This window comes from Danio rerio, chromosome 9 (assembly GCF_049306965.1).
Source record: "Danio rerio strain Tuebingen ecotype United States chromosome 9, GRCz12tu, whole genome shotgun sequence".
Lineage (NCBI taxonomy): Eukaryota > Metazoa > Chordata > Actinopteri > Cypriniformes > Danionidae > Danio > Danio rerio.
The window spans coordinates 174,146-196,489 of record NC_133184.1 but is presented as its reverse complement, the minus strand read 5'-3'; the positions used below and the strand labels follow the sequence as shown (position 1 = coordinate 196,489).

The 22,344-nt window shown below is 44.4% G+C and overlaps 2 protein-coding genes across 4 annotated transcripts in view; one reads left to right on the top strand and one right to left on the bottom strand.

Moving 5' to 3' along the window:
- Positions 1-22,344, top strand: part of aaas (achalasia, adrenocortical insufficiency, alacrimia) — a 44,487-nt gene that overhangs the window by 10,300 nt on the left and 11,843 nt on the right. The window lies entirely within an intron of this gene.
- map3k12 (mitogen-activated protein kinase kinase kinase 12) lies at positions 1,618-20,589 on the bottom strand. Of its 2 annotated transcripts, NM_207094.1 has the most exons (15): positions 20,403-20,577; positions 14,005-14,495; positions 13,414-13,597; positions 12,591-12,782; positions 11,524-11,682; positions 10,134-10,292; positions 9,679-9,787; positions 7,907-8,016; positions 7,623-7,739; positions 7,074-7,193; positions 6,578-6,880; positions 6,226-6,454; positions 5,744-5,811; positions 5,334-5,619; positions 4,097-4,928 (listed from the first exon to the last, which is right to left on the bottom strand). In NM_207094.1, the coding sequence occupies exons 2-15, from the start codon at positions 14,420-14,422 to the stop codon at positions 4,812-4,814; spliced, it is 2,571 nt and encodes an 856-aa protein (NP_996977.1). In that variant the 5' UTR covers positions 14,423-14,495; positions 20,403-20,577; the 3' UTR covers positions 4,097-4,811. The 2 variants fall into 2 exon arrangements, with proteins under 2 accessions (XP_005167446.1, NP_996977.1); XM_005167389.6 differs by having other exon boundaries at positions 1,618-4,928; positions 6,226-6,880; positions 20,403-20,589.

Below are 22,344 nucleotides of genomic sequence, written 5' to 3'. Positions count from 1 at the left end.
TAATAATCATATATATATATATATAATTATATATTTTAATTTGTACAAGTTCACAAACAGAAAAGGTGTTGTTGCAGGATGATGATTTACACGACGTCAATAATGTGACTGAGATCTCTGTCAACTCGTGTTGTTTTCCAGAGATGTGTGTTGTATTGTACACGGATGATCTTTAAAAGAGCAGTTCCTAATATATTGATAGTCAGATTATTGCTGTCTCTGTAAATGTGGACGAACTGATCTGAGTAAAGCTGCGAGGATTCCTGCGTGGTCCACTGTTTCCACTCAGGACTATTTAGTTCATCATCATCATCATCAGAAATGAAAGAAAAGTACTGGTTTTAAACGTTTGTCTGAACCTCCATCCTCTGGAACGGCTGGATTTGCATCTATGGATTGGTCATAATCATCATCATAAACACATCAGTTTCAGTGCAGCATGAGAACGTGATCATGTATAGAAACATCCTACTGTAAAGTGCCTACAAGCAACACAACATTAGTACACATTCAAGGTAAAAAAGGTGCAAACATTTCTTCAGATGTATAAAAAACCATCGATTTAAAAATTAAAATACATACAAATGTGTCTCATGCGTTTTGTTCTTCAGGAACGGACCCTTAGTGTGGTTTGTTTTCAGACCTACATCTGGCAAGCTAGATTGATATACATTACGTTTATTGTCATTTATAGGTTATGTACAGTGCAGAAAATAAAAGTGCTCTCTCCCCGTCGCCTCAAATGTACATATTGCATGACCCTATCAAAGAAAAGAGTATCGAAAGAGGATCTGAGAGGTAAGAGCTGGAGCCGATTCCTCCATCTCAGCGTAAATCATTTACATTTCTGTCTCTGTGTGTGTGTGTGTGTGTGTGTGTGTGTGTGTGTGTGTGGTACTGTACATGTACACACATATGCGCTGATCTCCAGTCAGTGTGAGCTGCCGTGGTAAAGTTTCACGAGCACTGGAGGTTCATATAAACGGGACCTTGTATTATTATTATTATCAATGTGTTTCTGCGGTGTTAAAGGGATCGTTCACACAAAAACGATTATTGACTCGCTGTTTACTGTCCATCAAGTGATTTCAGACCAGCTTTATGAGTTTCTTTATACAAACGGAGACATTTTCAATAGCTTCTGTTTAAAATGTTAACTCCTAGTCAGCGAGTATTTATAAAAACACTGTAAAATATCCAGAAATCTGCATTTTTATGGGTTCTGTGATTGATGATTATGTTTCCTTGTTTATTTCTGCTTCTGAAATGCATTATGAGATCTTGATCTTTCCTCCAGCAGCTGTGAGCCTGTGTAAGTGTGTATAGTGTGTGTTCTGCACATGTGTAATAGTGTGCGGTGCTGTATAGTGTGTGTTGGTGTTGTATATTACGCTACAGTAGGCTTATAATAAACTGCAGCACATTCTCTGTTATTTTGCACACTTATTTCTCTACATTTTATCTCTTATGTTATTTTTAAACCACTAAAATGTCAATAAAAGTCCCTGTTAAACTGTAGAGTTGAATTATCAGCATCACGATAGGGTATATGCTGAGCTAGTGCTGTTCCTATGCTGATACACTTCCGGTGACCTGTTATTGTGAACTTTTTTTCCATTTTATACGGTTCCTTATACAGCATCGATGTTGTAATGTCATTAAAATACATTCAGTTAAATAAACTTAACATTTATTTGGTTGCTCAAGCGTAAAACGAGACAAAAAGCTGTTTACTCGCACGCGCCCGTCAGAATCGGCAGGCTAACGCAGAAGCTCCATTCAATATACTGGGGTAAAATAAATGCTCATATTATAAAGACATGACGGGGGAAATGTAATGTAATGCAGTGCTTCTTGTACAATCTGAGACCCACTTTATATCAGATATCACTCAGCCAGTGGAGATCGCTGATTTTTAAAGAAAACAGACCTTAAACGCACCAGATTTTGCATTGGCATTCAATTCGCCGGAAGCGCTTAACCCAGCTTACTGGCAAATTAAAAGTCCTATTAGCATGCTTCGGCATATACCCCATTTAACAGAGCAGAGATCAACATCCCATAATGCAGTTCACCACAGCTAATAAACAGTAAGGAGTGTTCATCAGCAGATATTGTTTCTACAGTGTCTCCTGTTTTGAACAGAACTCCAACAGTAAAGACGGAGGTTTTGTGTGAATTATCTCTTTACTAATACATGTGTTCTTTTAGTCTTCTTAGAATAGTTTCCTAAATAGATATTTACATCATTTCAGGGCATTAAAGTCATTATGGAGTCGCATCTGTGTGTACGCACCTTGTTAATGCTTTGGAAAGGAAGCATCTGTACATAGACTGCAAAAACACTGCTCTTATTTGAGTTTCTGTCCTGTTTCTGGTCCAAGCATCTAAAAACTCTTAAATCGAGAAGCATTTTCTAGACAAGCACAACAACATTGACTTGCTTTGAGAAATAATGAGTCAAGAGTTTTTATTAAAACAAGCAAAATAATCTGACAATGAGGGAAACAAACTAGATTATTTGACACACACTGTTGTCAGGTTATTCTGCTTGTTTTAAGAAATAACTCTCTTCATTTTGGCATATTATTTTTTTAAAACAAGATTTGTCTAGAAAATGCTTCTTAATTTAAACATTTGCTAAAATTTGGACTAGAAACAAGACAAAAACTCAGAGCAAGAAGTGTGTTTTCTGCAGTGTACACTACCTGACAGACGTCTTGTGGCCTAGTTTTAGGAACACAGATAATAACCGGACTTGTAGTTGCTGATCTGGTGTCAGAAGTGTCTCTATGAAAGGTGAAGGCCTCTAGATTTTGCTGATTTGAGCTCAATAAATCTGATCATGTCTTGATGTTGACTGATTTGATGAGGACAGTGCGGTCTGACTCTGCTCAGACTAAAGTCTCATCACTGAACAGAAATAATGTCCAGTATAGAATATAAAGTCCTGCTGCAGTGGAGACAGAATGAATATTGTGTCTGACTCCATCATGAGCTTGGAGGACTGCATCCATACATCTCTGACATGACTCACATCACTGATTAATAAAGTCATCTGGAATGAAGAAGAAAGCTTCAGCAGGATCCCAGAGTTCATCAAGAGTCTCTGTGTTCATCTTCAACACCTCCTCCTTCATCAGCTCAATAATGTTGATGTCTGGTGACTGGGCTGACCAATCCTGGAGCAGCTTGGCCTTCAGGAGCTTTGATGTGGAGGCTGAAGTATGAGCAGGAGCGCTATCCTGCTGGAGAATTGTCCTCTCCTGTGGTTTGTAATGTAATGGGCAGCACAGATGTCTTGATACCTCAGGCTGTTGATGTTGCAGATCTCTCCATACTGAATGAACCCCAAACCATGACGTCTCCTTCACCAAACTTGACTGATTTCTGTGAGAATCTTGGTCCATGCAGGTTCCAGTAGGTCTTCTGCAGTATTGGTGATGATTGATGCAGATCAGCAGATGATCCAGCAGAGAAATCCACCTCTGACACTTTCACACATCATCAACTAGAAGACCAGATACTATCTGCTGCTCTCACAGCTGATCCACCACAGGACTTCTGTCAGGCAGTGTAGTGGTGAAGTCAGGCCTGATCATGTGTATGTCATGTCTAAACTGCTTCCTGAAGTAGAGTTTTGACAGAGCTACCTGATCCAGGCTGAAGGATGAAGATTCCTGCGTTCAGGAGTTTCATCCACAACTATACATTCCTGGGAAGATTCAGCCTAGACTTGTGCTGCGTCCGAAATCACACTCTTCTTACTGTACAGCATGTGTAAGACAGTATGTGGGCCGAGCCGAATTCATCACAGACGAGGAAAGCCTGACTGCATTAAAGTCCAGTGGAATTAAAATACAATTAAATAGATGTTAGTATCAGAAGTCTTCAGGATATTTCTAATCTAGTGTCTCCAGAACACATGTAGAAGATAATACCCTGATGGAAACATCTACAGTCTGCAGTCTGTCTCCTCAGCCTAAATGGAGCCACGGTTTTATTTGTCGTCTCCTCATACTTCAGACTCTCATCATTTGATTATGACCAATCAAATGCTCTCTAGTGACTAACATGCTCCGCCCTCTTCTTCTCATTGGCTGCTCATCTGATGCGCTCGAGCTCTCCACTCTGACTGGCAGAGCTGTTAGAAAACAACACGCTATTGGCTGGACTTGTAATTGAAAGGTTGCCGGTTCTGTTCTCAGTCCCAGCAGAAATCAATCCGTACTCTCTCCATCTTCCATACCCAGCTGAGGAGACCCAGAGCTCAAAATGTGTCTGTGTGGGTTAAAAGCAGTGGAGAACAGTCATACTTGACCAGGCTCACTTCATACTGGAGTAGTAGAGGATTTCGCACGCAGATTTTGACTTTAAATGCTAGCGCTAACCGCAAGTCTTCCTGGCGTTACCGGAGCTGACGCAGCACCAGGAGGTCCGTCTGCACTACAGCAGCGTAAACCGAACGGAAACATCATTGCTGATTATTGGGAATGCCCTGAAGTGTTTCGTTGCATTGATCTTTTTACATAGTTCCTGCAGTCCTGCCTACTTTATCCGTGGCTACATCCTGGTCACGAGGCAGTGTCTGACCCCGCACGGGTACGACCAGTGTGTTTGTTCTTTAGGTGGCTAGTCATTTTGTGTCTGTCGCGATTCTCGGATGACATGTGCGCACAAGTGTTTCACATAAATGCGTGTCAGTTTCGCTTTGGTGCAACTAAAAGTGAAACTGTGCGCTGTTGTAATGTGTGTGTGTCTGTGTGTGTGCATGATTGCACAGGTTATGTGTGTGTGTGTGTGTGTGCGCCTCAGTTTTGTGGACCCTGGCCCCATCCTCCAGCACTCGGGGGACGGCTCGGCTCTCCGCTGCCAGACTGGTCCAGTTCAGCACTGTCACAGTCCGAGTCCTCACAGAGCGCACGCGTCTGAGAACAGAGCAAACACACCATCAAACTCCTGCACACTTTATACACTGAGCTCCAGTGCTGGACTTGATCACCTGAGACACTCAGACAGAACTTTAACTCTCATGTTGTCCTATAATTCTGCGTACACTATTGCATCCTCTGGGTCTAAAAGACCTGCCTTCAAATGAAAGTAAAATGGTGCCTGAGCCTTTTTTGACGCGTAAGTCAGCAGGAGTGTTGTGCTCCTGGAGGTCCAGGACTCTAACCCCAACCCTAACCTGAACAAGCTGATCGAGCTCTTCAGGATTTAGGCAGGGTTTGGAGCTAGTGGCCCTCCAGGATCAACAGTCCCCACACCTGTACTAGTATTCTGCTCTGTAAGAGAGTGTGCAGGAAGGCAACCTTTGCTTTTTCTCAGTGTACCTCCAGGATGTTTTGTTCCAGGTCAAAGTTGGCCCTTTCCTGTTCGAGGGCAGCGGCCTCTCGTTCAGACAGGGTTGGGTCTGTGATGTCCACAGGGATCTCGGAGCCCTGCGAGATCAGGTCATCGCTGCGGTCGTCCAGCCGCTCGTCAGTGTTGGTGCTGACCACGTCTGGAGTCCCGCTGTGGGAATGGTCGGTGGTGTGGCCCTCCTCGCCTTCTGAAACCGACAGGTTCTCTGAGCTGAACGTGGACACTGATTGGCACTTGGTTATACTGGTTGGCCGTCTGTAAATTGGACATTAGAGAACATGCAAACAATTAAACAGGCAAAAAAATCTGGATTAGGAAGTGAAGAATCATTTACATAAATCATGCAACTATAATGGTTCACACCGAAGATGTTTCTTACCGTCTTCTTGGTAATTCCACCTCACTGTCCACCTCGCCCTCTTCCTCTTCTGAGGAAACACCACGGCGCTGTGAAATTCAACACACCTTTAATTTGCCAATTGAATGAAAAAACCTCAAAAACACACAGGAAGACATTTTAAAGAAAGCTTTAAGACTATGGAACTCTATGTTAACAGGTTTACAACTCTTTTCAGAGTATCGTCTCTTATGTTTGACAATAGAAAGAAACTATCTGAAACTAGTAATGAAGGGGTGACCAACCCTGGAGATCTGTCTTCCTACCCTGATCAAACATACCTGCCTGCAATTATCAAGTGCTGTTCAGCTCCTGATTAACCTATTCGGCTGTGTTTGATCAGTGTTGGAGCTGAATTCTGCAGGAAGGCAGATCTCCTGGAACAGGGTTGAGCACCCCTGAAGTGAAGGGTGAGAAAATGATGACAGAATTTTCATTTGTGGGTGAACTGTCCTCCTGCATACCTGTTTGCGTGTGATAGCAGCGCGGTAGAGTATGGCGGAGGGCGTCAGGTGGCTCCCGCTGGATCCTCTGGGCAGCCGCACAGCCCCGGGGCCCTCCTCCCGCTCCTCCGCCTGTGGTCTGCCCACGGCACCGCTCCGCCCGCAACAGGGGGAGTCCGGGCTGCTGGAGAAGGGCAATGATGCCGCGTCCTCACTGGCCGTGTCACTTCTGGGCGGAGTCTCGTCCAGCCCGGCGCCTGCCTCTGCACCCCCGCGGGGGTCCCGGCCCAGGGTTTCGGGTGTGGCAACCCCGCTGACGCCGTCTTCGACTCGACGGGTGGAGCTCAGCAGGTCCGGGCTGGACGAGGACAGCTTCAGTGGCGGCGGCTCCAGCTGACCCTCCCTCATGGTGGATCCGGAAACGCTCTCGGCGATAGGCGCAGCAGGCGGAGGAGTGTTGGCCACAGGCTCGCGCTCTCGGCTGGCAGGGGCAGAAGGGTGCTTGGGTCCCGACAGATCCCCGCTGCTCCCCCTGCCGCCCCGCCGGTGACGGGTTTTGACCCTGCGTGCCCGACTGGGTGAGGTAGATCCTCGGTTTGAGCATGGCGGGACAGTCACTTGCAGCACTCCGGCATCCATCTTGGGGAGGATGATCTCTGAGCGCAGGAGGTCCGGTCTAAAGATGTTGTTAAAGAGAAAATCATAAGTTACACTTCATCACTTTCCCTGGGATATCATCAGGATCTGGATGCAGGTGCAAGCTGAGCTCCATGCAAGACTTTTAATGTACACACCTAAGTGACGTCACAGGGTGTATATAAATGAGCATGTCCTGCAGGTTTGTGAATGTGATGTAAAGCTGCTCTCACCTCTTGCCGTGAGGCGGCAGTTTCTGCGGGGCGCTTCTCTTCTTGATGAGTTTGTCCACTGTGTTTGAGGTGTGATGCTTGAACAGACCAGGGTACTTCTTATCCAGACACTGTTCCCTCCTGTGTCGGGCATATAGCAAATAACAGATAAACACATCTGCTTTGGCCTATATATAACCACTGAGTGTCACAGAACAGACCCTGAAATCTTCGCCACTTCCAGCACACCGAGACTGCCACACATCCAGCAGGTGTCAGTCTCAATGTGCTGTGAGCGCACCTGAACACACTACTGATCTGCTGACTGTAATCAATCTAATCAATTTAGCAGTCCTAGACAGTTCTCCAGCATGGTACACACTGATTGATATTGTTCCTCTGTATCTTTATCCGTGTAATTGTGGTGTGAACTATGCTGTTTTTTAACACCGTCAACCATTGTTACAACTCGATCTGTATAGTTATCTTTTTAGTTATCCTGCTTGGTGGGAATGACCCAGGATAATGTAAAATCATCAATAACCCAATCCAGAATCTGATCTGGGTTACCTGAGCAGCTCCTTCTCCTTGAGCTCCAGCTGAAGCATTACTGCATTGAGCTCCATGTAGAGGTTATTGGCCCTCTCCAGCTTCCTCTCGTAGTGCTCTCTGATGTCCAGCGCATGCCTGCAAGGAATTTCATCACACTTTTATCAAATAAAATATTTATGACAATTTTACACAAACTTTAAAGCTAGTAAATCTAGAGAATGTGTATGGGGTGTGTCAGTGTTTACAGGTGTTGTTTATCCTCTGGTGTTTGTCTTTTGGTGTTTGTCAGTAGTGGTGCTGACCTGAGTTCTTCTCGGCGCCGGTTGATCAGCTCTTCATCCAGACGGTGCAGACACGTGCCCTCAGATTTAATCTTCTCAAAGTGTTGCTTCACCTCCTCTCGCCACTCCGCCTGCAGAAACACACACATGGACGTTCACATGGGATCCCAAGGCATTCCCAGGCAAGCCTAGACACATTGTCTTTCCAGCACATCCTGGGTCTTTCCCAGGGAATCCTACCGGTCACCTCCCTAGGTAGGCGCCCATGAGGCATTCAAAACAGATGTTCGAGTCCCTCAGCTGCTTCTCTAAATGTGGAGGACCAGCGGCTCTATTCCAAGTTCCTCCTGAGTGACAGAGATCCTCATTTTATCACTGAGGGTGCACCCTTGCCTCCTTGTGTAGGAAACTAAATTCAAGAGCTTGGATCTTGTCTCTCTGGTCATGACCCAAAGCTCATGGGTAAGAGTAGGAATGTAGATTGACCAGTAAAAATCAGGAGCTTTGCTTTTTCAGCTTCTTTACCACAACAGACCGGTACACTGACCGCATAACTGCTGCCGCTGTACTGATCTGCCTGTCAATCTCGTGTTCCATCCTTCCCTCATGCGTGAACAAAACCCTAAGATACATGAACTCCTCCACCTGGGGTAAGGACTTTCCTTCAACCTGGAGATGGCAGGTCTCGTTTTTCTGCTGGAGCATCATGGCCTTGGACTTGGAGGTACTGATTCTCATCACTGCCACATTAAACCATCTCAGCTCATGGTGAAGGTCCATGAAGCCAACAGAACAACATCATCTGAAAATAGCAGAGATAAAATACTATGGTGCCGGAACCAGACCCCCTCCGGTCCTAGGATGTGCCTAGTAATTCTCTCAATAAAAATATTGAACAGAACTGGTGACAGAGGGCAGCCCGGACGGAGTCCAACATGCACTGGGAACAAGTCTGACTTATTGCCGGCAATGCCAAACTCCTGCTCCTGCTTTCCAGGGAGGCTAAGGAGTGTGATCCCCCTATAGTTAATTACACCCTCCAATCCTCTTCTTAAAAATTTTAACCACCACCCCAGATGCCCAGTCTAGAGGTGCCATCAGTCCAGAGGTGCCCGACACCCATGCGATATTGTAGAGGTGTGTCAACAAACAAAAACAACCCCCTCAATATCCAGAGACTTAAAGTACAACCACTGCTTTGCTACTGCAAAGCTTGCAGACTACCTCAGTGACTTCAGCTTGGGTGATTGAGGAATCGATCTCTACATCTGCTCATCAATAGAAGGAGTGTCAATGGGATTTAAGACACTCATCAGCCTTTGAAATCTCAGTTGGTAGAGCAAAGGACTCTTTAGGTTGGTTCAACTCTAGCTCGAAGGACATCTTTTTCTCGCAGACCCACTTTGCTGCTCAAAGAGCACAAAGAGCCTAGGCAGCAAAGCACCAAATCCTAACCACTAGACCACCAGGAAAGGGCTGGCAAAGGCTACCCCTTATGCCTGGCTGTGGGCCTCCACCCACGTGTGCTGCAGCTGCTCTGACTAAAACATTAACACTTGTAACCTCGTCATGGAGATGAGAGAGAGTCCCAGAACCTGGATCAAAGTTCTTCCAGGGAGGGAGTGTTCTGTAAAACCATCCTATTGACACCACCACAAAACAAGCTTCTGTGCACACTGAAGGACATGTAGAATACCAGAAGAGAGCAGTGCTGTTCCAGAAGTTCATGTTTGTTAGTGTTGTGAGTGTGTAACTGTGTGTTGGTGTGGAAGTGTGCTGGTGTTTAGTCTGACCTGAGACTTAAAGTACGTCTCCTGTGGGGTGGACAGCACGTCTGCGGAGGCGATGTCCAGATGAAGCAGAATCTGCCGGAACGATGGCCTGTTCCTGGGCTTACAGTTCCTACACACACACACACACACACACACACACAAACACAGTACATATTAGCATCAACAGAGCTGATACTCAATACAAGTCAGTTGTGTGTGTGTGTCATCTTGTGCTTGTGGTATTATAGAAAGTTTCCACATAATTCCATCTGGTCCTCTATTTCTCTCTCTCTATCTCTCTCTCTCTCTCTCTCTCTCTCTCTCTCTCTCTCTCTCTCTCTCTCTCTCTCTCTTTGTATTTCTGTCTATATCTGTATGTTTCTTTGTCCAGCTGTCTCTCTGTCTTACTGTCTGATTCTGTCATTGAGTGTGTGTGTGTGTGTGTGTGTGTGTGTGTGTGTGTGTGTGTGTTTTACCAGCACTGTCTGAGCAGGATCTTGAACCCATCAGGGCAGCTGTCTGGAAGAGGGAGCTGCAAGCTGTTGTTTCCGACACCCCAAATGATAGCAGACGAGTCCACATCTTTATAGGGGATCTCCCCGGTCAGCATCTCCCACAGCACCACACCGAATGACCTGCAGACACCACAGATCCCATTAATGACCTCTGGATACTCCCAGGATATTACACTGACTGTCGAGATCTGTTTTCATTATCTGATCATGCTAAATATGTGTGTAAATGAGGTCTGAAGCAGATTGACTTTGTCCACTATCTATGGGGCTTCACACCAGACGCAGCTTACACAAATATTCGCTCGTAATTTAACACTTGAACATATTGAATTTACTTCATGCCTTCGTGCATGAAGTTCCCTTCACAATAGATGCAGATTCACGTCATGAGAGGGGATCTGTCTGCCTGGCAACTCCAGTTTCATTGCAAAATGTCTGACATGGATTTTATTGAGAGTAGCTGCGCTTTATGTGCTTTAGCAAGGCTGAAAACGGTGTAGATCTGTTTGGCGCCATGTCTGGGTGAGAAGCTGCTCCTGGATGATGGATGCTTTTAACGGTACTTCCGACTGAGCCGGTCCCAGTGTGATGACCTGTTGTCCCGACAGATTTTCCTGCAGGACAACAACTCCAGGTGCTACGTCATACAAAACACATCATGACCCTACTAGAGCCAGCTCCAGATTGGGTAACAAGACACAAATGTCCACCAAAGTACAGATTGTTCAAATCACTTGTTAATCGCGTCACAATCCCAAAATGCCCAAATCATATCATTCGCACCACCTCAGTTGGGTGAACCGTGCTGCATGATGTCTAATCGGGTCTTTACTTTGAGTTAACATGTAAATCCCATGCGCTTGACGCTTCATCTGTTTCAACCAATCTTTTCCAGAAGTAGTGAAGAAGACCTGAGATCGATGATTTCATAGCAAAAATGTGCATGTGGTATACTTTCAAACTGTTTATGTCAATTGAACCTGTATGATACAGTTGTCAACATCTGAAGTAGATTAAAAGTTCTCTAGACAGGATCCGGTGTTGTTAAATAGTTCTAGGCCAACTTTAATGCCAGGCTTTAATCCACTTCAAATGTTGACAACTGCATTATTTTCACAAGGATACAGGTGTTGCGCAGTGATGTCTGTGAAAAACATTATGTTATAGCTAGTTATTACACGGCTGTCTGGAAAACTTGCTTCTGTTTGGTCAGTCAGTATATTCCAAGGTATGATATTCTGAGCAAGTATTTCTGACTAATAGTTATAGTCTTAGTTTGACTTTTTATTTACTATCATAACCTTGCTATCAACCTCTTAAAACGTCAGATTAAAACCATCATTATGATTACCAGATGTCCACTTTCTCAGACACAGGTTCGTTCCGTATCACCTCCGGTGCCATCCAGGCCACGGTGCCAGCGAACGACATCTTGGTGCTTTTATCCCTGAGCTCTTTAGACGTGCCGAAGTCGGAGATCTTCACCAGGTCATCGTGTGTGATCAGCATACTGACAGGAGAAACACACATCAGCGTTTCAGTGTGCGGTTGCATAGAGCACAAACGTTTTTCCCTTAAGCATGACACTAAAGGGTTAAATTCCCCTTACCTAAGAGAATAATTTAAGGGTGTTGCATATATTCCCTTATACAGTTCTCTTAGTTAAGGAGAACCTTTAAGGTCTTCACAACATCGACAGAGGTTTATTGTTAAAATATTGTTGTTATGGACATGCTACTCCTATTTTAGTCCACTGGCAGTTTTTCAGAAAACCTTTTGGACACTTCGTTATTGATGAGATGCGCTACTCCTGTTTCTACACCCTTATTTAAGGTGGATGGCTCCATCTTGTGACTGAATAATGCACAGGTTAGTGTATACTCCATTCAGCTGTTTTTTTTCTATCAGCTCGGTATTTAATTGATTTAATTAATAAACTATTACAGCTCAGAGTAATGGTTATGTTTAGTTTATGTTTTGTGGCAAGTAGGCGTGTAAAAAGCAGGATAAAGTACATCCAGCCGGTTGTTATCTCTGAATAACCCTAACCCCAACCGTAACCCTTATACAAATGGGTTAAACCTGTGGTGTTTATTCTGTCAGAACAACCAACCAGATGTGCTTTATCCCTTACACAAAGACCATTTCGATTATAATGTGAGTTTATGAAATGTTGTGTCTAAATTGCAAAGCAGTGAATTACAGGTCAGATGAAATATCCCCAACTGTTGGAGACTAAATGTGCCACCCCTCATAATACATCCTTATTTGAGTTGGTAGTTCACTCTGATGAATTGTGCTACCCCTGATGTTTTAGGTAAAACATGACAGACTGAGCTACCGGTAGCACACTCTGAGGAGTTAGCACAGATCGGTGATGTACAGAAATAAGGCTGTAGTGCAGGTAAAGTGCTGTACTTTGGAGACTTGAGGTCTCTGTGGATGATCTTGTGCAGGTGCAGGTAGTTCATGCCGCCGGCGATGCCCATGGCCCAGTCCACCAGCAGGCACGGCGTGATCTTCCGGCCCGCACGCAGCACCTCATACAGCTGACCCTGCGCACAGTACTCCATGAGGATGCAGTAACACGGAGCCTGTGTACACACACCCCTGAAACACACACACACACACACACAGTCAGAACCTGAGCATGTTTGTTGAGTTGGCCAATTAATCAAAGGCAATTTTCTAAATAACTTGGACTCGCCAAAGCATTTATATACTGCTGCTCTAGTGATTTGATCGGCACACTGTCTTTTATCCTCACTTGTAAGTCGCTTTGGATAAAAGCGTCTCTTAAATGAGTAGATGTAAATGTTATTTGTTATTTCGGTTTGCCAATCTGGAATCCAGTAGATCTCCAGGTCTTGTAGGAGCACTTTTAGCTTAGCTAATCAAATTTGACCATTAGGATCTTGTTCAAACATGACCAAAGATTTTTGATGATTTTCCTGTTTAAGGCTTGACTCTTCTGTAGTTGTACTAAGACTGACTGAAAAAGAAAAGTTGTTCTAGGCTGATATGGTAAGCAACTATACTCTCATTTTGGCGTCATAATTAAGGAACATTGCTGCTGTAATGATATTTGTCTGATCAGCCTGAAAATAATCCCAGGATAGGGAACTTTCAACATGACCAGCACCTTCTTATATTGATGGAAGTTAGCCGATTTTCAGGCACATTAAGCAACATTTTATTTCCCGCTGATCTAGGTACAGTTGGATGATTGGTCTTGACTCACTTGAAGGTGATGATGTTGGGATGTTTGAGTTTGCGCAGGTGTTTGATCTCCGTCTCCTTGATGTCTCTGACTTTCTTCACTGCCACTTCCTCTCCATGAAACTTGCCCAGGAAGACTGCGCCCTGAGCGCCGCTGCCCACCCACTGCAGCTCCGAGATCTCCTCGAACGGCACCTCCCAGCACTCTGCAGGACAAGAGTCATTACACTCCAAAACACCTCACAACAATAGTGGGTTTAGTCTCCACAGGGTTGGCTCAATTAAAGCAAAACCTCTAGTGTGATTGCTCTGTTAAGGTGCGATACACTGGGCACTTTTTGCTGTTGCATGAGCAATGAAATCAATGTTTTCCCTTTGTTCATGTTTTTGGTATGAAACTTCATGCTGATATGCTGTTGACCATAAAGAGCATCATACCAGTCCTATGAAAAGGCTCCAAAACCTTCAATAGACCAGAACTATAAAAGAATGAATCGATCTTTTTAATCGGAACTGTCCAAAAGATCGCAAAAAAGATCTGAACTTCCCATCACTAAATCACACCCAGCCAAATTCTTGTGTGCGTGTGTGTGTGTGTGTGTGCGGTACTCACCCTCCTGGCTTTGCTTGTGTTCAGTAGAGTAGGCTTTTCCGATCATGGTCCACACGGGCTTCAGGCAGCCGAACAGGCCTTCCAGGAAGCCTCCTCCGCCGGGCTGCAGTCTGAAGCTGTCGGCCTGGCTGCGCACCGCTCCGCCCTCCGCTCCACCCTCCTGCAGCTTCAGCACGCTGTTGGAGAAGTTGGTGGGCTCATCACTCAGGGTGGGGCTGTTGCTGTGGGTGCCACTGCCGCCGCCCACGGGGTCGATGGACAGCACGTTACGCAGCACGCACTGGGTCGGGGTAAGCTCAGTGTCCGGGGTGCTGGCCGGAACCTCAGGGTCAGGACGGCAGAAGGGCGGGTCGGAGAGCGGCGTGGTGAAGCCGGAGAGGGACGGGGATGGGGCATGCTGCTCATGGACACAAGCCATGGGGGCAGAAGGGGTCGGGTGGAGCTCTGAGTTACCCACCCTTCAGAACGGGCACCGCAGCAGGTCAACACACCTAAGGAGAAGAAACATGGGCACATTACTGATGGGGACGATCTTTAACTTCTTAAGAGGCTGCTATTTTGCAATGTGTCATTCTTGAGGTGCAGCTGATCACAGAGAGTTGATCAGATCTTTTAATCTCAGTTTGGAGCACTGAGTTACTCACCCTTCAGCATGATATTACTGATGGGTCATTCTTGAACTGTCGATAATCCTTCTAAACTACTTTAATGTGACTCGGGACATACAGGGACGAGACAGCCCTTAACAAAGCACTACTGACCACATACTCCCACAGCACCCTCCACAGAATACCATGAGGGACTCGGGCAATGCATTCTCCAAGCTCACAAACCACATGTGTACTGGTTGGGCATACTCCCATGAGCCCTCGAGCACCCTGGTGAGGGTATAGAGCTGGTCCAGTGTACCATGGCCTGGACGAAAACCACATTGTTCTTCCTGGATTCTAGGTTCAACCATCGGACGGATCCTCCTCTCTACTACCCTGACATAGACTTTCCCGGGGAGACTGAGGAGTGTGATCCCCCTATAGTTGGAGCACACTCTTCGGTCCCCTTCTTAAAAATGGGAACCATCACCCCAGTTGCACAGTCCAGAGGTACTGTTACTGAGCACCATGCAATATTTCAGAGTTAGTCAGCCAAGACAGCCCCACAATATCCAGAGACCTAAGGTACACAGGGTGAGTCTCATCCACCTCCGCTGCTTTGCCTCTGCGGAGCTTGCAAACTACCTCAGTGACCTCAGCTTGGGTGATGGGTGAGTTCACCCCTGTATCCCCAGTCTGTGCTTTCTCAATGCAAGACATGTCAGTTAAAGAGATCCTGAAAGTACTCCTTCCACCATCCGACCACATCCCCAGTCGAGGTCAACAGCTCCCCACCTTCGCTGTAAACAGTGTCATTGTGGAGCTGCTTTCCCCTCCTGAGGCGCCGGACCCTAACCGATAGTTTTCCTCCATGGTCTCCCTGAACTCCTCCCAGGCCGGAGTTTTTGCCTCAGCAACCGTTCCGGCTGAAGCATGCTTGGCCTGCCGATACCCATCAGCTGCCTAGGGAGTACTGCAAGCCAGTATTGAAAATTCCTCTGACTTGAATTTTAGCCAGATGTTCCCAGAGGACTCTCAACATCCATTTGGGCCTGCCAGGGCTGTCCAGCTTTCTCCCCAGCCAGCAGATCCAACTCACCACCAGGTGGTGATCAGTTGACAGCTCTGCCCCTCTCTTTACCCGACTCCAAGACATACAGTCGGAGATCAGATGATACAAACACAAAGCTGATCATTGATTTCCGCCCAAGGGATGCTTATGCTCAAAATTGGTGTTTGTTATGGACAAGCTGTGATTAGCACAGAAGTCTAATAACAGAATTCAGGTCAGGAAGGCTGTTTCTCCCAATCACGTCTCTCCAGGTCTCACTCACCATGTGTGCATTGAAGTCCCCCAGTAGAACAACAGAGTCCCCAGTCTGAGTGACTTCCAGCACCCCGCCCAAGGACTCCAAGAAGGCAGCGTATACCAGTAGAACATAGTCAATTTGTTGTGAAAGGTTTTCAGTGATATTGTCATTACTCTGTCAATGCCTCTGTCATTACTCTGTTAATGACAAACTCAATTGTTCCACTGTAGTTGAGGCAAAGAAAAATATTAATGATGCTGTTATAAAATTAATGACAAAGACAACCCTTCAACTAAAGTGTTGCAGATATATTCGGAAGTCCTTTTTCATTAGGACAGGGCAGCAAGCAAATTTGGAAAGGGGGATTTTTGGGATCAGGAACGATTCACGAGTCGGGACTCGAGCTCAGGACGCCCGCAGTGCACTAGTGTTTGTCCATCAGCACCGACATCAGTCTGAAGGTTTCTAGCATTCTAGAAAGAGCTTGATTGGAGCTAAAGCATGCAGTACACTGGCTCTCCAGGGGTAAAGAATGACTATATATGGCCTGCAGTCCTCAGGGAAGGCGTTGAGATCTAGATCTGGCCTGAAGCCTAAGTTTTCCCTCCATATTTCCCTGGCAGAGAGTGAGGAGATGGAGAACTGGAGACAGACAGATATCTACAGCATGGAAAATAAGTTTTGAACACGTCAACATTTTTCGCAGAAATAATTCTAAAGGTGCTGTCGAATGTTCCCCGGATGTTGATAGCAACCAAAGAATCTATATATGCAAACAAAACAAATCTAATTAGTTTAAATATCAAGTTATGCATAATTAAATGAAATAACGCAAGGAAAAGTATTGAACACATGAAGACATGTAGAAGAGAGATGTTGAAAGCCCAGACAGCAGCTGAAATCTCTCAGTAGTTCTTCAGTAGTTCCTCCCTCAGTGTAAATGAAGATCAGCTGCTTCAGTCCAACATCTACATCAGCAGGAGGATGAGGATCAAACCAGGGTGGACATTTGAGCAAAACAATGATCCAAAACACAGCCAAGGAGACTCTCAGGTGCTTTCAGAGAAAGAAAATCAAGCTGTAGAATGACCCAGCCAATCACCTGACTCCAATCCAATAGAGAATACAGCTTTCTCCTTAGTGTTTCTGTCTTCATACCCATAATGGGAGTGTAATAATGCGCTCATATAAATGATGAAAAATATTACCATAAACAATGTTTATATGCATAATGTAAAACTAAACTTTTTATTTTGTACATTTGATATACACTCACTTTGATATACGGCCACTTTATTAGGTACACCTCACTAGTATCGGGCCGGACCCTTTTGCCTTCAGAACTGCCATAATCCTTCACAGATTCAACAAGCTACTGGAAATATTCCTCAGAGATTTTGCTCCATGATAGCATCACGCAGTTGCTGCAGATTTGTCGGCTGCACATCCATGATGCCAATCTCCCGTTCCACCACATCCCAAAGCTGCTCTATTGGATTGAGCTCTGGTGACTGTGGAGGCCATTTGAGTACAGTGAACTCATCGTCATGTTCAAGACACCAGTCTGAGATGATTGAGCTTTATGACATGCTGCGTTATCCTGCTGGAAGTAGCCATCAGAAGATGGAGACACTGTGCTCATAAAGGGATGGACATGGTCAGCAGCAATACTCAGGTAGGCTGTGGCGTTGATGCTCAATTGGTACTAATGGACCCAAAGAAAATCTCCCCCACACCATTACACCACCAGCACCAGCCTGAACCGCTGATACAAGGCAGGATGATCCATGCTTTCATGTTGTCAGAGCCGAGCATCTGAATGTGTCAACAGAAATGGAGACTCATCAGAGCAGCAACGTTTCTCCAATCTTCTATTGTCCAGTTTTGGTGAGTCTGTGTGAATTGTAGCCTCAGTTTCCTGTTCTTAGCTGACAGGAGCGGCACCCGGTGTGCTCTTCTGCTGCTGTAGCCCATCCGCTTCAAGGTTGGACGTGTTGTGTGTTCAGAGATGCTCTTCTGCAGAGCTCGGTTGTAACGAGTGCTTATTTGAGTTACTGTTGCCTTTCTATCAGCTGGAACCAGTCTGGCCATTCTCCTCTGACCTCTGGCCTCATCAACAAGGCATTTGCGCACACAGAACTGCGGCTCACTGGATATTTCCTCTATGTCGGAGCATTCTCTGTAAACCCTAGAGATGGTTGTGCGTGAAAATCTCAGTAGATCAGCAGTTTCTGAAATACTCAGAGCAGCCCGTCTGGCAGCAACAACCATGCCACGTTCAAAGTCTCTTAAATCCCCTTTCTTCCCCATTCTGATGCTCGCTTTGAACTGCAGCAGATCCTCTTGACCATGTCTACATGCCTAAATGCAGTGAGCTGCTGCCATGTGATTGGCTGATTACAAATTAAAATTAAATTAGCAGTTGGACAGGTGTACCTAATAGTGGCTGGTGAGTGTACATCGTCATATTGCACATTAGCTCTAGTATGAACTAGACATAAGTAAATAGAACGTACATACAATGGTAAATTTACTGGAGTAATTGAACTTTATTCAGGTGAAGCTTTGTCGTGCTGATGTGCATGAGAGCCAGCCATGTATTGGGCATGTCTTATGCATAACTTTAGCTTAAGTTCAGCCATTTTGTCAGCTTTATATAGACTCGTCTTGGTTGTTAATCCACATCAGATGATGATTGGCTTGTTGTTTATATTGGCTTCAGTGTTCAGGACTGCACATTTAGAGGTGTAGTTCAGCACTCTGGACAGCGATCCTCACTAGCATGCAGAGAACATTCTCATATCATGTGCAGTTTTGGGAAACACATGAGGAATTGTTCTGATTGTTTGTCTCCCTGCATGCTTCAGATTAGTGCAGTTAAATCCTGATCTAATCATGACAAACTATTAATCCTTAAAAAGGTCTGAGATTTCTGACATTTCACCACAGTTTTATAAAAGGTAAGATATTAAACCACATTTACTCTCATCCTACAGCCGGTGGGAGAACTGACTGTAATATTTAAAAATAATAGCGTAGTCCAAACACTGAGCAATCATCACTAACTATACATCACCTGAAATCTTAAAATGTCTAGTTTCCATATAAAGTGATTAAAGGTGTAACGGTTCACAAAAATCCCGTTTCGGTTCGATACAGCACAAGTGGCGTCACGGTTCGGTATGCTTTCGATACAGCAAAAAAAGAAAAAAGCCTGAGGAGTTCTCTGATTTAAATAAAGCAAATTACACCTAAGAGTGATGACCTTAATGATTTATTATTTAATAATTCCAGGTTTAGATGTTACAATGTTGTAAATGAATAGGGCATAGGGGGGATAAGTGGGAATAGAACACAGCCAGCAAGTCTGTTTCTAACTACAGCTCCAGTGGTGTAGTTGTAAGTGCACAAGTTTGCGACGCAGTTTGTGAATGTTCATTGGAATGACGGATTTGGGAAACGCCAGATGAACTATGTTTGTAACGAAGGAACTTGCGACCTTAGTTGGCTAATGATGGTTTCCTGGACAGTTGTTTTCCCAGAATAAACCCTCCAGTCTTACACAAAAACATTGATATGATGTGAACAACAGCTGCAGATAATTAAATAATCAATGGAGGTTTTAATAATATGAATATATCAATAACATATCATGTTAGTTGCATCGTGTGCACTCGAATAATATTCTGCTTATAGGGCTCCTGAAGGTTTGAGCTGGCCCTGTGTGTATACTGATTATTACTCTAATTTGAGCTGTTTTTACTGTTGTTTTTGACTATTAGAGTTTGACTATCGTTATTGAAGCCACTGCTATACTGAACAGCATTTTAGGAGGCTGTTTTATACTGCAAATGAAGATATTCTGCTGCCCCAATAGTCAGATCACACATATAAACACATTATAATGAGCACAACACAGCGATTGGACCCCTCGTATCCTCTGTAAATCACACACAGAGCGGCCAGATCTGATTTTGATCCACAGCTGAAGCACTCTGAACACATTTGCGCTGCGGTTTAGCTGATGTGTGACCTGCTCTGCTCATCTCCGTGAACGGCCATCATCTGTGATCATCTTCTGAGGTGAATGGTGGCCAATGAAAGCACATAAGCGTGTTATTACTCCTCCGTATTCATACAGCTCTCCAGACGCGCTGTTACACTCAGATTGACGTCTTCGCGTCGTTATAGTTACATTATGGGATGTGTGGAGCGCTAATCAGCGGATAATAATAAAATAATCCCAGTAACGCGTCGTGTGGAGAGCCGCGCGCGCGCTTCAGCAGCGCGAGCACAATATGACAAAATTGCATAACGCGTCGCGTCGCGTTATTACGCTATTGTGCGCGCTGAAAAACACCGCGCTGTGAAGAACGCGCAGCGATGGACGCGTCGGTTCAGATGTGATGTCATTGTGAAAGAGTGAAGTACCGCAATGAGCTTCACCATCACACACACACGCACACACACACTGGTGTTTGGGATGCGGGGATGGTACCTCTGCTCTCCGGATGGTGATGACGGTCGTCAAATGTCCCGCGGATCTGCTGCCGTATTTCTGCCGCTTCTCCTCCGGTTTTCTCCTCCTGTTCGTCGTGTTTTCGGTCGGTCACGGATTCGGGTCCATTAGTCGAGCGGAAGGAGCTGTTTCTCCTCTACGGTGCTGAAGTGACGTCACGCAGTATGACGCCGCAAGGGGGCGCTGTGCGTAACCGCGAGCACGAGCATGACGTCAAAGCCCCACGCGGCGGTCTGCTGGGTTTGACCTTCCGAGAAATTGTTTATTAACAAACAAATGAAGTGTGTGATTTGATATGATATATGATATGATTTGATGTATTGTTTTATTCTGATAATGAGGACTGGATTTGTAAAGCACAACATGTTTTTAATTTGTTCATGGAAATGGCACATGCATGAGGGAAAGGGGGCTTGATGTAGACCAAACTTTATAAACGACTTCAAATTATAACTCAGTATTAGGAACAATCACAAAATTCAATGTAATGTAATGCTCTTTAAACATTTAAATTCATGCACATATCTATTTATAATCTTTTTCTCTGTCTTAGAACTGTTTGAATATGTTATTCACACTGTTCTTTAATAATTAATAAAGCGGAAAAGAAGGAGATTCGACCTTTAGAGAAACATTTCTTTACTTTAGTGAGAGAAGAACTATTAATTTGATGGAAAAAGCTGTGGTCTTTGCCATATAATATAATTAATGAAGCACTAGACTTTTCTTTTTTTGATAAGAAACCATTATAGACTGTTCTTATATATATGTTTACAAACAAATGGGCTTTTGATACAGGTTGTTCAGGTTATAAACTGTAGTCTAGAGTATTTTTACTTCACTGTACTCAGATTTTGAAAGGATTATATGTTATAGGTAGGCTCACACGGCGTGTGCAGATCTGCCGATTTTTAGCTCATCGATTCTGTTTACTTACTTGTGTAAATGTGTGTAAATTTGTTTTAGGTTATAGCTAGGGCCAGACGGAATCTGCAGAGGTTTTTTTTGCTATTTCTGCACAGAATTTTGTTAAAAATCTGCAGATTTATTCTGAATTATTTTGGGAGTATAATAACTAAAGCCTTAATATATGAAATAAAAAGTACTACATTTTTAACTTGTATTTAATGTTTACAATGCAAATCCAGTTAGATCCACTTATTTGGTAAACAAAGCAAGTCTCTCATATAATATCTCTACTAAAAGACAGAAGATATTACTGTACACACTATATTGTAAATAAACCATATGGATATTCTCATATTAGTCAGTAATATAACTGACATTAATTTAAAAACTGAATAAATATAAATTTACACACATTTACTCAAGTAAACAAACAGAATTAATGATGGGCTAAACATCAGTGGAATTCTGTGCATGCAGAACCTGTGTGGGCCTAATTATAGGTTATAATATATATATATGTAGCGTTCAGCATGAATGAGCCCACCCGGGAATAGAAAGATAATGTTTAAATTCATTCATTTTCTATCAGCTTAGTCCCTTTATTTATCAGGGGTCACCACAGTGGAATGAACCACCAGCTATTCCAGCATATGTTTTACACAGTGGATGCCCTTCCAGTAGCCAGTACTGGGAAACACCGATTCACACTCATTCACTCATACACTGCGGCCAGTTTAGTTCACCAGTTCCCCTATAGCGCATGTGTTTGGACTGTGGGAGAAACCGGAGCACCCAGAGGAAACCCACGCCAACACGGGGAGAACATGCAAACTCCACACAGAAACACCACCTGACCCAGCCGAGACTCAAACCAGAGACCTTCTTACTGTGAGGTGACGGTGCTGACCAATGAGCCACCATGCTCAAATTTAAACAGATTATACTTTTCACAAAACATAACAAACTACAATATAAAAATATCACAAACTGCAAAGTTCCAACTAAATTTCAG

Coding starts and splice junctions, on each gene's coding strand:
- map3k12 (XM_005167389.6), bottom strand. CDS start 14,422: ATGGCTTGTGTCCATGAGCAGCATGCCCCATCCCCGTCCCTCTCCGGC. Junction 12,783..13,413: donor CCCAACATCATCACCTTCAA/GTGAGTCAAGAC, acceptor TGTGTGTTTCAG/GGGTGTGTGTACACAGGCTC. Junction 5,620..5,743: donor GTGGAATTACCAAGAAGACG/GTAAGAAACATC, acceptor TCCAATTTACAG/ACGGCCAACCAGTATAACCA.